This window comes from Bubalus bubalis, chromosome 7 (genome assembly GCF_019923935.1).
Source record: "Bubalus bubalis isolate 160015118507 breed Murrah chromosome 7, NDDB_SH_1, whole genome shotgun sequence".
Taxonomy (NCBI): Eukaryota; Metazoa; Chordata; class Mammalia; order Artiodactyla; family Bovidae; genus Bubalus; species Bubalus bubalis.
This window is the reverse complement of record NC_059163.1, coordinates 56008151-56026426: the sequence shown is the minus strand read 5'-3', so window position 1 is coordinate 56026426 and position 18276 is coordinate 56008151. Positions and strand designations below refer to the sequence as shown.

Below are 18276 nucleotides of genomic sequence, written 5' to 3'. Positions count from 1 at the left end.
ATGGAACTTTTTCAACCACAAACTCTGCTTTGTGGCAGACACTATCTTAAATCAGAGGAAAAGAGAACAGATTATTTGTTCATATGTTATTTTCATTTTTGTAATGTTTACATTTTTTTTTTAACTAACCCATTTCTCTCAAATGTAACAAAGTTCGCTTTCTTCACTGAGCCCTACTTGAAGCAAGCTGTGTGCCAGACAGTATTCGAACAATCATCCTGCAATGGGACATTACAAAAACATATCTTTGCTTCTGATAGGGACACATTAACACCTTAAAAGTTAAACTGAGCTCTTAAACATTTTCAGGCCAAAAAGCTGAAACAACTTTGCTAATGGTAACAGAGAATTCACAATCCTAAAGGTCCAAAGCTGGCAGTGGAAGAAAATTCACTGTGGTTTAAAACCTGCCTGAACTATTTTTCAAAGCAATACAAAATGTATTGTATTAGACTCATGGGACATATCAAGACAAACCTGAAGTAGCCTCAATTCTCCTTTTTCCCCTTCTTTTTCTGGAGCCAATTCAATAACTTGCTTATTCTGGATTTCTTTCAGAAGCCATTCAACAGTGATTGGTTTCCCAAACAGTAAGGTTTGTCTGCATAATACATGTAAGATGAGCTTCAAAGGGTACAGATGACAACTTCGCCATTTATGTCATGAATGCTTGTAAGTTATATTTGAAGCTTACATGGTGTTATAAAACCAAATTTAGCTAGGAAAAAAAATGCACAATCCTACAAAGGGCTTTCTTTTACCATGGTGTTGAAAAATATATATTCTTATGCTTGTTAATATCAAATGTGGTTAACAATTCATTTTCTGCATAATATACAGGTGAGAGAAAACACTGGTATCCATAATCAAACCTAGGCTGGCTTAAGTTCATATTTGCAAATTAAGCAGAGAAATTTAAGTAGTGAGGAGGACGGCTATTTAAAATCACCTCTTATAGCACTTGGCAAAACGAAACTCCCTCTACCCCCAGGAATAAAGATGTTAAAAGAAATAATAATGAAGATCACGAGAATGGTTCATAGTTCTTAACGTGCTTACTAAATGCTAGGCATTGTATTTAAAATGTATTGTTTGGTTTAACCCCCACAACACCCTAGAGATGGGTATTATTATTACTCTTGTTTTACAAATGTCACTGGAAACTTAGGTTCCAGAAAATTCTATTTGCTTAGACTCCAGAATCCAATGACTTACATTCATCCTTCAGAGTTTGCTTAGCACTAGAGGTCAAGTTTACTTTCAAGATTGGGCATAATGGTGAAGTGAAAGTCGCTCAGTTGTGTCCAACTCTTTGTGACCCCATGGACTATACAGTCCGTGGAATACTCCAGGCCAGAATACTGGAGTGGGTAGCCTTTCCCTCCTCCAGGGGATCTTCCCAACCCAGGGATCGAACCTGGGTCTCCAGGTTTCTTTAACAGCTGAGCCACAAGCGAAGCCCGGGCATAATGGTATCTGCCTACTAATGTTTTCAGGTGTAAATGTGATTGTCCCTGTAAAATCTTTAGTCCAAATATAAGTTAGTGTTTTCTTATTACTCTATCAGCCATGCATAGAACCCTGCAGGGGCAGCAGAGCTTCCTCTTCACATAGTCAGAAGCCTGCGTTTTTCTTTGGGATCCATACTCTGCACTTCCCATATATTGGGTACTGACTCCTCATCAGGCTAAATGTGAACATCAACAGAAGCAGAAACTGCAAACCAACTGTGCCCAGATGATCAGGAGAGGCAGGCAGGGTTTCTCAGGAGTTAAATTTGGGAAGACTGGAAGCCTTTTGACTCTAAGTGGAGGAAATTTATTTCTCCAAATTCCTTACATACATATTTAACCATCATTCCTGTTGATTCCATAAATATAATTTTCCTCTCTGCCCCTTTCTTTTTCCCAGGGAATCCAGACAGTAGAAAAGAGGAGAAGAAACAATAAGAACAAATTTAAGGTCCAGCGCTGCCTCCCAGGACAGATGCCACGGTTGTCCTAGGAGGTGCTAGAAGGAGGAGAGGTCAAGGTTACAAGGATATCATGTGAGACTCAAGAAAGATCATTTGGGCACCTACAGAGTTAATGGCTTGAGAAATTATGGTTCCTTCCACTTACCCAGACTTGACAGATGAGGGTAGTGAAATCCTGAGCTATCTCAATGAAACAGTCTTCACTTTCTCTCTACCTTTTACGCAAAGTTAGATAATATCCATTAAAAAAATATTCTGGGCCACCTGAAGTATTTTCAGAGCTTCACAGAATTAGAATGCTATGGGGGATTTGAATACTATAATCATCATACTCTTTAATATAACATAAACCCATTATACTACATTTTAAAATATGTTAATTAGACAATGGCAGCTAAAGATAGGTCACATGGGAGATTCCCTAGTTCTTAGCTCACATTTTTAGATGTTTCCAATTTTAACAGATATATTTTGAACACGTTACTTCATGGCAAACCAAAAGTATAAAAGAGATGCTGGGGGATAAATTGGGAAATTGGAATTGACATATATACATTACTATATATAAAACAGATAATAAGGACCTACCATCTAGCACAGGGAATGCTACTCACTACTCTCTAATGGCCTTTATGGGAAAGAATCCAAAAAAACAGTGGATATATGTATATGAATAACTGATTCACTTTGCTGTACAGCAAAAACTAATACAACACTGTAAAAGAGCTGTACTCCAATAGAAATTTAAAAAAAGAGATGCTGGAAGAATCTGGATCTAGGTCATCAAGCCAAAGGGGTTTCTGAGAATTTAATGGGATTATTTCTAGGCATTTCTGTAGACTTAGGGGAGAAGTACAAAATATTCTTCAAGCCAGTAATTTAAAATTCTTGCTTTAGCAGACCCTTAAGAAAATGTCTCATAGCAATATCATAATCAGCATCCTTAATAAAACAGCTCAAAGTTACATGATAAAAAGTTACATGTTACCTAAATTATCTGCTTATTATAAATATCTAACAGATTTTTATCAAGTTTACATGATTATTAAAGATGCTTACCCATAAAATTCTTACTTTATCAATTAAAAGCAATATGATCAAGCTTCCTAAGAACCTCTCTTGCTGACACTGTCAGTATCTGGCAATAGTTGGGTAGGTGACTGAGTGAGAACCCCCAGCTCTGCACTCAGGCATCATGCTAGCAGGGAGTGCTGCTCTTCTGGGAGAGGAGCTGGGAATGCACAGAGGCAGAAAAGTCAGATTTCCATATTAGGTCTATAAAGCAGGATTTCAACATGGGCTATTTTTCTACAAAATTTTGTAACATTCATTTTATATGTGCTATGCCCTGTGCTAACCATACCAATCCTATGCCAAGGGTAACATTATCATACCTCAGAGGCAGTACAAGTGGCTTAGAGAAGTTCTCTAATTTCCGTTTGTCCAGAGTCCACCACTCAGGTGGGGCAGAACTGGGCCCTGAACCACTGTGCTGCTGTTCAGAGTGATCTGAGTACATTCATCAAAATTGTGATTTGACAAAACTTTGCACACCTACAATTTATTTCCTATTATATTATTTCCTAAGGCGGTGTGTTTCTAAGTTCATTACTTGAAAATTAATTACTCATTGTGCTGATGGAATGATAACCCTTTTATTATTATCAGTACAAATGTGAACACAGAGGATACTTTGCTTTTCCATGGCAATGAAAAATAATGATTTCCCTAGACTCATTCTAATGATTTGCCTGAAATCTCAGCCGTGGGTTGTATCACACAAGACCTGGAGGAGCTATGATGCAAAGTGGGGTTTCCTTTCCTGCTGCGAAGCAAATGAGTTCACCCAGCAGGTCTGACCCCAGACAGCCAGATCTGTTTAAAGTTACCGCTTAACTGCCTGGGAGAAAAAGTCTCCTCCAGACACCAGTGCGAGAACCAGAGGCAGTCCAATGCTGGATGAATCAGTGTCAATCTGCTCAGCCATAGCGTCTGCCTGTGATCTTTCACACCAAACCGACACAAATTGTTAAGGCCATTTCCAATCACTTTGCTCTTTAAATATCAGATATGATTGACTATTACCACATTGAAAACTGATAAACAAATTTTTAAAAAAGGGAGCCCTTAATTAAACATTATCCAGTAACTCATTTCTCAAATATTTATGGCTCAGTGGTAAAGAATCCGCCTGCCAATGTAGGAGATGTGAGTTCGATCCCTGGGTCAGGAATATCCCCTGGAGAAGGGAATGGCAACCCAAGCCAGTATTCTTGCCTGGAGAATTCCATGGACAGAGGAGCCTGGTGGGCTACAGTCCATGGAGTCACAAAGAGTCGGACATGACTGAGCAACTGAGCACGCCCACAACAATGAGCTAGGCAGCTTGCTGGAGACTGACAGAGATCGCAGACCAAAATAGACAGACGGGGTTCTTGCTCTCATCGAAACTGAGCATTCCCCTGAGACTATTCATGTTTGCTCCTGTAGCAACACAAAGTGCAAAAACCTTTGAAGTGTTTATGACTTTTGAGTTACCATCTTGGTAACTTCAAAATGAAAATAAATGCCTCTGTCTTAACAATACAGGATTCAGTGCACAGAATATTGTCTGTATTTCAGTTTTCTCTTTTTGTTTTTTTCTTGAGATTACTGCTTATATCATTTGACACTAAAAACACTTCAAGAACGTTTGGATGTGTTTATCCAAGAGTTGGAGAAAAATGATGAAACAGGTGAAAACGAAAGGAGCAATGCCAGCACGCTGTACATAAGGTAAAAGCCTAAATCCAGACAAAAAGGAAAGGATATCACATCAAGCATGTGATCAACCATGCTTTCACTTCAGTCTCACAGGTCCCACTTCCGAAGTCCTTCAAGTGTCAGAAAGTCTGTGCATCACGTCTAACCTATGATGCTGACAAAGGCCTAAAGGTCTATGGGGATTATGGAAATGTTCACACTGAAGTTTTTGCAAGGCTGTGAACAACTGCAACCCAGTTCTGGAACCATCTAGATGGCTCCTTTTCCAGCGACCCCCATGGGGATAAGTATCCCTGAACTTTACATCAAATCGCTGGCACTGTGCCCCCATTTCCTCCTCTCTGACTCTTATCCTGGTCCCTTGTCTGCACCTTTCCAACTTGCCAACTGCTTCTATACATCACACCTCTTTTAAGAGGCTGATGAAGTCACACCCCTTGCCTATGAAGGCAAACTCTCAAACCTGGCCTAGCTTTCCACAATTGACCTGAGACTACCTCTCCAAGTTTAACCCCCTCTGTCACTTTTTAATGGGTGCCTTATAAATACTGTGCCCACTGTTAAAATGAATTGGATAGCTTCATACGGACCATTATAAAACAACTGTTAAGATATATTAAGTGAGAAAAACAAAGTGCAGTATCAAGGAGTGTGGACAGGATGCTGTAATATGTGGTTAACAATAAGGGATGTGTCAACTGACATGCACATAAATCCCTTAGATATGGCAGAACATCTCTGGATGAACACACAAACTGGAACTAGTGGTCTTCCCTGGGGAGGTAAACTAGTAGCTTGGATATAAAGGTGGGAGATTCATAAACAACAAGGTCCTACTGTACAGCACAGGGAACTATAGTCAATATCCCGTGAGAAACCATAATGGAAAAGAATATGAAACAGTATATATATATATGTACATTACATACCTACATATATGTATGTGTGTGTGTCTATACATATGTGTGTATATATATATATATAACTGAGTCATTTTCCTGTACAGTGGAAATTAGCACAACATTGTAATCAACTATACTTCAATAAAATAAAAAAATAAAGGTGAGAGATTCACTTTTTATCATCTATATTTTCTATTTTCCTAACTTTTAAGTTTTACATTCTGTGCCTGTATTTATTCAAACAAAACATACTTAAAAAATTATAATCTTGTGTTCAAGTTTAATGTTCTTCTTTCAGGCCCCAAAAGAGGAACTGAACTTGCACTAACTTTCTGCTTCCGCTCCTCTTACCCAGTGACTCAAGTTTTACTCACCTTTATGTAACTAAATGCCACTTACTTTGTAAATAGTTCCTTAAACTTCATGATATTTTCACAGCAAGTTATCTACCTTACTTACCTATTTGTTTTGTATTATTACTTGTATGCAATTTACTTCTCTTAATATTTGTAAACTTTTGGAGGGCTGGCTTTTTTTTTGTTTTTGTTTGTGTTTTTAGGATTAAAGCCTGGTTCACAAAAAGCACTTCTCCAATAATCAAAGGCATAAGCAGTTCCCATGATTGCAAAATCATATATTATTCCTCGGGCTACAAGGTGCTCAAAGATTTCACAAGAAAGGGAAGCTCATTTTAAGCACAATAATAAAGAAGAGATCATTATTCCAGTCTAAAAATCAGAAACAAAGTACTTCTTACATGTAATTTCCTGTCTATACCCAACTTCTAAACATCTACTTCTTCACCATCCCTTCCACAGAGGTGGCCTCTCAGCTTCTCCAACATCCCGAGTTATCAGGTTTCCTCTGTTCTGCTCTTTGCGTCACAAGGGCTATTTCAAGCAGCTGTATATCACCTTTCCTGTTCTGTCTTCCACCTTAAATTGCAAATAGTCATCTTTCCTTTGAAATATTTACAGGCCATGACCTACATTTTGGGGGGTTAACTTTTATCTTTTATACTCCTAAAAAATGTTTCCCTCTTTTCCAAATATAACTTCATGCGATCATAGTCATGAAAAAAGACATCCTAGGAATTTCTATGTCAGCTCTGAACTTCAGACATTAAAAAAAAAGTTGACTGTTGGCTATTTGGTGTTGTTCAATAGCTTTCACTTTTTTTAAAAAAGAAGCAAAATATTAATACTGAAATATTACATATATAATATGTAGTAATACTGAAATATACAAAATACTCAGGCAGATACAAAGAAGCTGTAGTCACTCAGCAGTCTCTTGACATAATGCTTTTGTAAAGCAGCTTTTTGGTCTCACAACGTTTAGCAATTTCTTTTAGCTGTTAAAGACACAAAACTAGCATCTATTTACATCAGTGGTTCAAAACAGTGTACATTTGTTCCAGCAGAATGATAGTAATAAGGCACCTTTTAACCCAGGAAAACAAAATATCTCAAGTTAGCTGAATATAAAATACAAGGTAAGTTACTAAAAGTCTTTCAAAAAGATAATCTTACTTACATCAAGAGAGCCTTCATTTATAACAATCATTCCCATGTTCTTCCTCAGAAGTTTGCAGGAGTGCCCTATGTCCAAACAGAGTAAATTGGTTGACATAATTAATTTCTCTAGAGAAAGAAGATGAAGATGTTAAAATGCTAAAACTACAAAAATTCTGAATTTTATCTATATTATTTGGTAAAATTAAAATGCTATCTATTTGAACAAGAAAGATGGCAGTCAGCTGTCTTCTAGATCTGCAGAAGTTTGAAAAAGAAATACTTTGCTTGCTATAAAAGAGGGATAAGATACAAGGACATCACCTGACAGGTTAAGGCTGCCTTAATAAACGAACATGGAAAGAGAATACAGTAAGGATTCTCAATGTTCTGAAAACTGTTAAATGCCTATGGAATACCCTTCATGATGACCAACATGTAGAGCAGACGATGGGCCAGCGGTTGTTTGGGAGAAGGATGCAGGAGGTTGTCTGGGTTTCTCTTGGACCATTGATCCCACCACTATCTATCTCCCTGCCCTTGGACTGTTATCACATTTTCTTTTCTCCTGCTCTCTCTTGCTTTGCTGTACTTGGTGCAGGGCAAACTCACCTGCTGATCAAACCAACTCTGCCCACTTGTGTGCCTATAGCTGAATGTGGCTAGACAAAAATAGGCAACCTTTTTGGCCCAGCTCACATTTAAAACAGTACCATCTACACTTAGTTCTTTTGTGATCTCATTCCTCAGTTTTCATTCCAATCCCAAAGAAAGGCAATGTCAAAGAATGTTCAAACTACCGCACAATTGCACTCATCTCACACGCTAGCAAAGTAATGCTCAAAATTCTCCAAGCTAGGCTTCAACAGTACATGAACTGTGAACGTTCAGATATTCAAGCTGGATTTAGAAAAGGCAGAGGAACCAGAGATCAAATCGCCAACATCCAATGGATCATCCAGAAAGCAAGAGAGTTCCAGAAAAACATCTATTTTTGCTTTATTGACTATGCCAAAGCCTTTGACTGTGTGGATCACAATAAACTGTGGAAAAGTCTTCAAGAGATGGGAATACTAGACCACTTTACCTGCCTCCTGAGAAATCTGTATGCAGGTCAAGAAGCAACAGTTAGAACTGGACATGGAACAACAGACTGATCCCAAATCGGGAAAGGAGTACGTCAAGGCTGTATATTGTCACCCTGCTTATGTAACTTTTATGCAGAGTACATCATGAGAAATGCTGGGCTGGAGGAAGCACAAGCTGGAATCAAGATTGCCAGGAGAAATATCAATAACCTCAGGTATGCAGATGACACCACCCTTATGGCAGAAAGTGAAGAAGAACTAAAGAGCCTCTTGATGAAAGTGAAAGAGAAGAGTGAAAAAGTTGGCTTAAAGCTCAACATTCAGAAAACTAAGATCATGGCATCTGGTCCCATCACTTCATGGCAAATAGATGGGGAAACAGTGGAAACACTGGCTGACTTTATTTTGGGGAGCTCCCAAATCACTGCAGATGGTGATTGAAGCCATGAAATTAAGATGCTTACTCCTTGGAAGAAAAGTTACGACCAACCTAAACAGCATATTAAAAAGCAGAGATATTACTTTGCCAGCAAAGGTCCATCTAGTCAAAGCTATGGTTTTTCCAGATATTCATGTATGGATGTGAGAGTTGGACTGTAAAGAAAGCTGAGCACTGAAGAATTGATGCTTTTGAACTGTTATGTTGGAGAAGACTCTCAAGAGTCCCTTGGACTGCAAGAGGATCAAAGCAGTCTATCCTAAAGGAAATGAGTCCTAATATTCATTGGAAGGACTGATGCTAAATCTGAAACTCCAATACTTTGGCCACGTGATGTGAAGAACTGACTCATTGGAAAAGACCCTGATGCTGGGAAAGATTGAAGGCAGGAGAAGGGGACGACAGAGATTGAGATTGTTGGATGGCATCACTGATTTGATGGACATGAGTTTGAGCAAGCTCTGAGAGTTGGTGATAGGGAAGCCTGGCGTGCTGCAGTCCATGGGGTTGCAAAGAGTCGGACACAACTGAGCAACTGAACTGGACTGAAATGTTGACCATTCTAGATCTCATAAATCCCTCTTTCCTGAACTCTGGACTCTCACATGGCAGTGCTTACTTTACAGCAGAAATTTAGGTGTAAAATAAACATCTCCAACTTAACACATCTAAAATTAGGCTCTTAACCTCCCTTCAGAAAGAAGGAAGTTTTCCCTCCAGAAAACTCGCTCCTCCTTCAGTCTTCCTCATTTGGTTAATGGCAACTCCATCCTTCAATTGCTAAGGCTAAAGCACCTTGAAGTTACCTGGGATTCCTTCCTTTCTCCCATACTGTGTGTCTAATCTATCAATCAATCCTGTTGGCTGTACCTTCAAAAACACATCCAGAATCCAACCATTCCTCACCACCTCTATTTTACCACCCAGGTCCAAGCATCACCATGTCCTGCTTGGATTAATTCAACAGTGTCTGGCCTTCCTGCTTCAATACTTGCTTCCCTTTGAGTCTACTCTGAGTCTAGCAGCCAGACAGATACATAGAGTTTTTTTTTTTTAATAGGAAAGTCAGATCAAGTGTTTCCTGCACTTAGTTCAGCACCATGCAGTGGTTTTCCATCTGAGAGTAAACGCCAAGACTGGACAACAGTGTAGGTGGCTGCGTCCACCCTGAGCTGTTGCAGCGCGCACCTCGCCTCCTCCTCTAGCCCTGGGCGTATCTGCTCTTTCTGTTGCACAGAAGACAGCTGTCCCGAATCATCTGAGTGACAAGCTCCCTTTCTTCTCATAGGTTGTTCCTGGGCTTTCCCTTTTTCAATACTTCTTCCTGACTTCCTGATTTAAAATGGAACCCCTCTGTGTAAAGTGAAAACGTTCACTTTTCCCTTTCATGCATTGGAGAAGGAAATGGCAACCCACTCCAGTGTCCTTGCCTGGAGAATCCCAGGGACGGGGGAGCCTGGTGGGCTGCCGTCTCTGGGGTCGCACAGAGTCAGACACGACTGAAGCGACTTAGCAGCAGCAGCAGCAGTGTAATGCCCTCTTCTCCTTCCCTGCTTTATTTTTCTTTAGAACAATTATTGCCATCAAGTATATTACGTGTTTTTCTCATTTATATTATTGTCTGTTTCCCTGACCAGAATCTGAGTTCTGATGGCAGAGGTTCTGATACGTTTTGTTCTGTGTTCTTAACTGATGCCTGGTACCACAGGCACCATACTCATTTGCTGAATGAATGAATCTTACTTTCCTTTTTCTAGGAAGAACTTTTAGGATTCTAGAAGTTAAGGGTTACTAGAAACCACCACCCTTCTCTCCTTTTCATAGGTATTTTCACACTGGCTACATATCCAGGACCATCCTGAGGACTGTTCATCTTCCCCACAGATCACTCTTAACCACCATACATTCCCCCTCTATCTGTAGTTACACTACTTTATCATATTTGCATTTTCCAGGTCTCCTGATCTCCAGGAGATCAGTCCTGGGTGTTTTTTGGAAGGAATGATGCTAAAGCTGAAACTCCAGTACTTTGGCCACCTCATGCGAAGAGTTGACTCATTGGAAAAGACTCTGATGCTGGGAGGGATTGGGGGCAGGAGGAGAAGGGGACGACAGAGGATGAGATGGCTGGATGGCATCACCGACTCGATGGACATGAGTCTGGGTGAACTGCGGGAGTTGGTGATGGACAGGGAGGCCTGGCATGCTGCAATTCGTGGGGTCGCAAAGAGTCCGACATGACTGAGCAACTGAACTGAACTATGAATTTATAGTATTCATAGTTTAATATAAATACTATATTTATAAGTATAGTATTTATCACAGAATATACTGATTACTCACATTTATAAAAGGAATATTAGCTAAAATCTTTTCTTTTTAATATATGATACTTAATGACTTTCAAAAAAGATGGTTTTAGTTTGTGAATACTCCTAAAATGGTTTCTTTAATTTTGGGAGAGTTTTGTGTGTAATTTGTATCATCAGTATCATCCAGAGGTTGATGTCAGGGTTCACAGTGCTCAGGTAACATACTACTGCTGAATTTGGGGGGGAAAATGACTATTTTTCTTGCACATTATTGGTACTACAGGCCTCTACCAGCAAACATTACCTTTCTCCTCTGTTACAGACTGAATTGTGTCCCACCTCCCAATTCATATGTTGAAGCCCCAGCCACCAGTGTGACAGCATTTGGAGACAGGGTCTTCAAAGAGTTAAAGTTAAACGAGATCATAAGGGTGATCCCTCATCCAACAGGACTAGTGTCCTTATAGGAAGAGGACAGAACACCAGATGCGCTGTGAGCATCCACAGAGGAGAGGTCAGGCGCGGACACACAGAGATGTGACCATCTGCAAGCCAAGAGGGGAGGCCTTGGGAGAAACCAACTTGCTGACATCTTGATTTGGGACTCCAGCTCCTAGGACTGCGAAGAGATAACTTTCTGATGCTTAAGTCACCTAATATGCCATATTCGATTATGGCAGCCCGAGCTGACTAATATAAACTCTTTTTGTGAAATCAGAATTAATTGTTAGATCAATGAAAACTGGCAAAACCTTACTTCCTATCTCAGAAATAACCTTTGGTCACATAAACAAGTGTCAGTATACAAGCTTGCCATAATTCTAGTCTCCAGACTCCGGCAGACAACTGCAGAAAGTTCATCCACGTGTGTCAATTATGGAGGTGAATTAGGGGCAGGCAGAGTTCAAAGGTGAGAGAGGGCACTATGTGGCTGCAAGAGCTAAAGTTTGGCTGTATAGATAATCACTGCATCTTATAAAGGGGGCACTGGGGCCATAAGTAAATAGATAAGCTGAGTGAAACTACGAATAAGGAAATCTCAAAACACTAAATCTTTCAAATCTTGAAATATCTCAAATCTATCTTCTAAAATGTATCAAAACATGTTAAAAAGCACCATGACATAAAGTTTAAACTAGCTGAATTACCAATGTTAATGGCAGTTTCCTGCTTGTCTCCTGTAAGGATCCAGATTTTGATGTCTGCTTTCATTAGAGTTTCTATGGTTTCAGGCACTTGATCTTGTAATTTATCCTCAATGGCTGTGGCTCCCAGTAGTTGAAGATTCTGAAGAAAAAGAGCAGCAACATTTTTAAGATTAAGAAAATGGTTTAGAGTCTTTAGGAACAAAACATTAAAGTGTTTTAAAATCAGAGACTAAATGATAATCTATGAATTCAGTGTGAATTCCAACTATCCCACTGAGTTTTTTCTCTCAAGGATTCCTAAATCTCAACCAGTACTTCTGACAGAAGACTGAAGCTACCTTCCTCCCCCCTAAGGTAAGGAACTGATTCTAAACACACACACACACACACACACACACACACACACACACACACACGTAGAAGGAGGGAATCAAAAACAGTTAAATAGGAGCAGGCAGCTACTAAGAAAAAATAAAAACACAAACTATGGAAGGTCACCACAGTGAAGAATAATCCAAGTGACCTGGTTGAAAAAGAGCAAAGTTACATGCTGACATTATTAAATGACAATCGGATACAGAGTGAGGAAATGTAGACACACAGTACAGTTAGGATGAATAAAGGCGCAATAAACAAAGCGACCGCATTGGTCTCTGAAAGAAAGAACAGGCTGAGTGTTTTTTACATGGTTCCACGTCGGAGTCCATTAAAGATCTCTTGCTTATTTGATGGTATCTTTCATATAAGACTGAACACAACCAAAACACTCTGTGGAAAGCTGTTCCAATCTCGGACAAAGAAGAATGGTTTCTTCTCTCAACTTCCTAAATGGAGGGAAAGGGAGAACAATCTCCTGGCTGCTAGGGAACCCTGGCTTGCCAAATGGAAACAGCTAATGGTGTTTTTGTCCTAAATACATAGGTATGTGCAACGGTGGACTAGGATTTAAACCTATCTATCATGTGACCAGGCATTGTAACCACTTGGGAACCCTTCCAATGGTGTTCTGCAAGCCACAACAAACTAATTCCTAGTCTTAGGCATTTCCCCATAACCTAACCTCCAGAATGAACTACTTCAGCATTTATCTTTCTTCTCAACCATTCTCTTCCTGCTTGCCTTCATGTTTCATTTCCACTATCAGACAAGGACAGAACAGATACAAGGGAAATTATTGCAAAGGATAGTGTCTGGGTTGGTAATAACGAAGAAGGCATTCCACTTTCTATTTTTTTCTCTAACATTAAGTCCTATTTACTTTTCATCAAAATCCAAGTCTAAAAATAGCCCCAAGTCTTGGTAGGTATGGAAAATAAAGTTAAATATATATACAAACATGTAAAATTGAGAGAGTGTGTGTGGGTATAGTTGCTGAGTCTATTACTTAGGAATGTTTTTGGCTATAAATAATAGGAAAATCTGACTAAAAGTAGCTTAAGTAAAGTTCCATATTTCTTACATCATTAGTACTGAAGTGGGTATTTTGGGCCAAAGATGGTTGGCTTGACTATATTTTCTCTCCTTCTCTAGATCTCTCTCAGTGTCTCAATGTGACAGTCACAGCTGCAACCTCCACTGTGAGACAAGAATAAGGAGGTGAAACCAAATGCATCCATCTCTTATTTGAAGAGCAAATTTATAAAATTCCTCAGCGTATTTCCAAAAATAGCAACTGGCCAGACGGTGCTACACGGCCATCCCTAACTATCAACATTTAACTTTTCTAGACCTAGTGGAGGTGGCAAGGCAGAACGGGGATGGGAGTAGGTAGTAAATTAGCCAGTTAACAGTCTCTGCCACAATGCTGAAACGTAGACGTGTGCACATGCATGCAGTCCAGTTCAGTCGCTCAAGTTGTGTCCAACTATTTGCGACCCATGGACTGCAGCACGCCAGACTTTCCTGTCCATCACCAATCTCAGAGCTTACGCAAACTCATGTTCATCAAGTCGGTGATGCCATCCAACCATCTCATCTTCTGCTGTCTCCTTCTCCTCCCCCTTCAATCCTTCCCAGCATCAGGGTCTTTTCCAATGAGTCAGTTCTTCCCATCAGGTGACCAAACTACTGGAGTTTCAGCTTTAGCATCAGTCTTTCCAATGAATATTCAGGACTGATTTCCTTTAGTATTGACTGGTTGGATCTCCTTGCAGTCCAAGGGACTCTCAAGAGTCCTCATCAACACCACAGTTCAAAAGCATCAATTCTTCAGCGTTCAGCTTTCTTCACAGTCCAACTATCACATCCATACATGACTACTAGAAAAACCATAGCCTTGACTAGACAGACCTTTGTTGGCAAAGTAATGTCTCTGCTTTTTAATATGCTGTCCAGGTTGGTCATAACTTTCCTTCCAAGGAGTAAGCATCTTTTAATTTCATGGCTGTAATCACCATCTGCAGTGATTTTGGAGCTCCCCAAAATAAAGTCAGCCACTGTTTCCACTGTTTTCCCATCTATTTGCTATGAAGTGATGGGACCAGATGCCATGATCATAGTTTTCTGAATGTTGAGCTTTAAGCCAACTTTTTCACTCTCCACTTTCACTTTCATCAAGAGGCTCTTTAGTTCCTCTTCACTTTCTCCCATAAGGGTGGTGTCGTCTGCATATCTGAGGTTATTGATAGTTCTCCCGGCAATCTTGATTCTTCCAGCCCAGCGTTTCTCATGATCTACTCTGCATGTAAGTTAAATAAGCAGGGTGACAATATACAGCCTTGACATACTCCTTTTCCTGTTTGGAACCAGTCTGTTGTTCCATATCCAGTTCTAACTGTTGCTTCCTGACCTGCATACAAATTTCTCAAGAGGCAAATCAGGTGGTCTGGTATTCCCATCTCTTTCAGAATTTTCCAGTTTATTGTGATCCACACAGTCAAAGGCTTTGGCATAGTCAATAAAACAGAAATAGATGTTTTTCTGGAATTCTCTTGCTTTTTCGATGATCTAGCGGATATTGGTAATTTAATCTCTGGTTCCTCTGCCTTTTCTAAAACCAGCTTGAACATCAGGAAGTTCATGGTTGACATATTGCTGAAGCCTGGCTTGGAGAATTTTGAGCATTACTTTACTAGCATGTGAGATGAGTGCAACTGTGTGGTAGTTTGAGCATTCTTTGGCATTGCCTTTCTTTGGGATTGGAATGAAAACTGACCTTTTCCAGTCCTGTGGCCACTGCTGAGTTTTCCAAATTTGCTGACATATTGAGTGCAGCACTTTCACAGCATCATCTTTCAGGATTGAAATAGCTCTACTGGAATTCCATCACCTCCACTAGCTTTGTTCGTAGTGATGCTTCCTAAGGTCCACTTGACTTCACATTCTAGGATGTCTGGCTCTAGGTGAGTGATCACACCATCGTGGTTATCTGGGTCATGAAGATCTTTTTTTGTATAGTTCTTCTGTGTATTCTTGCCACCTCTATCTTGCCACCTTAATATCTTCTGCTTCTGTTTGTGTTTGTATATACACGCATGTATATATTTACATGTATACGTATGGACATCAGATCAGATCAGATCAGATCAGTCGCTCAGTCGTGTCCAACTCTTTGCGACCCCATGAATCGCAGCACGCCAGGCCTCCCTGTCCATCACCAACTCCTGGAGTTCACTCAGACTCATGTCCATCGAGTCAGTGATGCCATCCAGCCATCTCATCCTCTGTCGTCCCCTTCTCCTCCTGCCCCCAATCCCTCCCAGCATCAGAGTCTTTTCCAGTGAGTCAACTCTTCGCATGAGGTGGCCAAAGTACTGGAGTTTCAGCTTTAGCATCATTCCTTCCAAAGAAATCCCAGGGCTGATCTCCTTCAGAATGGACTGGTTGGATCTCCTTGCAGTCCAAGGGACTCTCAAGAGTCTTCTCCAACACGATAGTATGAACATAGATACACACATATCCTCCACTGCCCTGATATCCCCCACTGCCCTGCTCTGGCTCACCCTATAAGCCCAAATTCAAAAGCTACTGCTTTTTTGAAGTTTTCATTTACTTCTTAACTCAAGTTTTTCCCTCTGCTGTGCTCTGATAGAGCTTTGCCATTTTTACACATCTTGAAAGTGAAAGTGTTAGTTGCTGGGTCTTATCTGACTCTTTGCAACCTCATGGACTATAGCCTGCCAGTCTCCTCTGTCCATGGAATTCTCTGATCAAGAATACTGGAGTGGATTGCTATTCTCTTCTCCAGGGGAGCTTCCTAACCTAGGGGTTGAACCCAGGTCTCCTGCATTGCAGGCAGATTCTTAACCGTCTGAGCTACTAGGGAAGCCCTTAATTTATCATATTAAGGTTAACTGCTTAAATGTATGACTCTGGTACTTTTGTTCAAAAGTAGGGACCATGTCTCCAAGCTCCTTGTTTTACAAATGAGGTGACAAAAGCCCAGATAGGGGCCATGATAAACGAGAGTGAATACTGGGGTAAGATTATAGAAGGGTAGGGCTTGAACCAAGATTTCCTGTATCGCCCATCCCCTTCTTGTGCCTTCTGTCAACAATGGTGTCCAGAACAACAGTCAGCTCTCAGTCTCATAAATATTGGCTGAAGTAAATGAAATGGGCATCAGTGTGTTAAGGGCTAGTAAGGACTTCTTTATTCAAGTACTTCTCTACTCAAGTAATATTAGGGAGAGGAACAAATGGAGGTCTCGCTCTGGTTGCAGGCTGATGTCCCAACTTGGCAACAGGGAGGGAAGGGCCCTGTCTTGGGCATATTCCTTGTAAGAATGCTGGCCTGAGCACTAAGTGCTGACTCAAGGAAGACCCTGTAAGCCCAGGTACTGAGGTGATGCTGAAGAAGGGCTCTGGGGAGTCTTTTATAAAGAAACTGAAGTTTTAAATTGAAAGAGAAAGCATGGACCATGTCTTATTCATCTTTATATTGTATCCCCAGAACACTGATAGTCAGAGTTTGACATATTTGCAGAGAGTGAATGACAAAGAAAAAAAACAACAAAAAACCCCAAACACCCAAATCCAAATGTTCTAAAGTACTGTTGCAATCTAGACCATTTTCCCTTCAATATACTCCAAATAACTTACGCAGCTATTAGGTGCACTTGATGCATGACTTCTTAGTATATAATATATACGACAGGAAGGCAAATTTCCTTCTTTAAAAACATGGCATTACTTTATTATCTTTAATGGGAAGCAGATTCGAAATCTATCAAAACCTGATGAATAATTATCATCAAGAAGTTCAAGAATGAAAAGGAAGACCAGTTCAGCAGCAACTATGCTAGCCTCACAATTGATGAATTTCAACGCTGAGACAATGATTTCATCAATTCTTTCAGCTACTCTTAGGGCATTAGTAGCTAAATCATTCTGGCCCACATCCCAGCAAAGACCAGGATAGAGCTGTTTTCAAATGTTAGATGTTCTACAGAAGGCATGATAAGATTTTTAAAGGATCTCATGAAAATAGTTGAGTAATACATGCTCTCAAAAATTTTAAACCAAAAAGTTATTTTTTCACAAAACCCTGGGGAAGATAATATGAAAGCCAAGATGTGAATACATTAATTAGAAATAAATAAACAAATATATTTGTATGTTTTCTAGTTCTACTCTAAGGGGATAAATGAGCACAGGAAGTACATGGGTATCCACTGCCGTGAACAAGCCTAATAAAAATAAAATGACTGCACGGTGGAGATTATATTGAAAGCACATTTGAAAGAAGGAAAGCAGCTGGTTTTGTGCAGGTAAAAAGGAAACATTTTTCAAACCAGGCAAAAATAAAGTACCAAAGATGTAGGGCCAGCAATGTACATGTTGAGAAATGTCCTAGCAGGTTAATGTGCAGCGTGTTGGTGGCTATGAGAACCGGAATTTCTAGTGAAACATTTCTGAATAGTCAGCAAAACTGCAGTGGGTTTACCTTGCTGCCTGTAAAAGAAACACTGCATCTGAAAGCTGTTCATTTCCCCTTTATCCTGAGAGCTCCTCGAGCAGGGCACTTACTAATTTTAGTGGACGGCTCTGCGGCTTCCTTTCCTTTGGCTTCGATGTCATTTGTTGTGAGATTAGATCTTGAGTGATAGACTGTTCAGTCTCTGGAAATTAATATCTTTAGCTACATAACAATCATTAGGAAAAAAGATTTGAACTTTGCGTGCTTTTCCTGATCTTA

General features: G+C 40.0%; 1 protein-coding gene across 9 annotated transcripts in view; it reads right to left on the bottom strand.

Annotated features, from left to right (window-relative positions):
• The window catches only part of ATP8A1 (ATPase phospholipid transporting 8A1), a 235296-nt gene that overhangs the window by 89836 nt on the left and 127184 nt on the right, over nucleotides 1-18276 (bottom strand). For all 9 annotated transcript variants that reach the window (XM_025290107.3, XM_025290109.3, XM_025290108.3 and 6 more), the window contains 2 exons: nucleotides 12142-12280; nucleotides 7177-7241 (listed from right to left, as the gene is read on the bottom strand). In XM_025290107.3, coding sequence (XP_025145892.1) covers nucleotides 7177-7241; nucleotides 12142-12280 — 204 coding nt within the window. The remainder of the gene's footprint in view (nucleotides 1-7176; nucleotides 7242-12141; nucleotides 12281-18276) is intronic.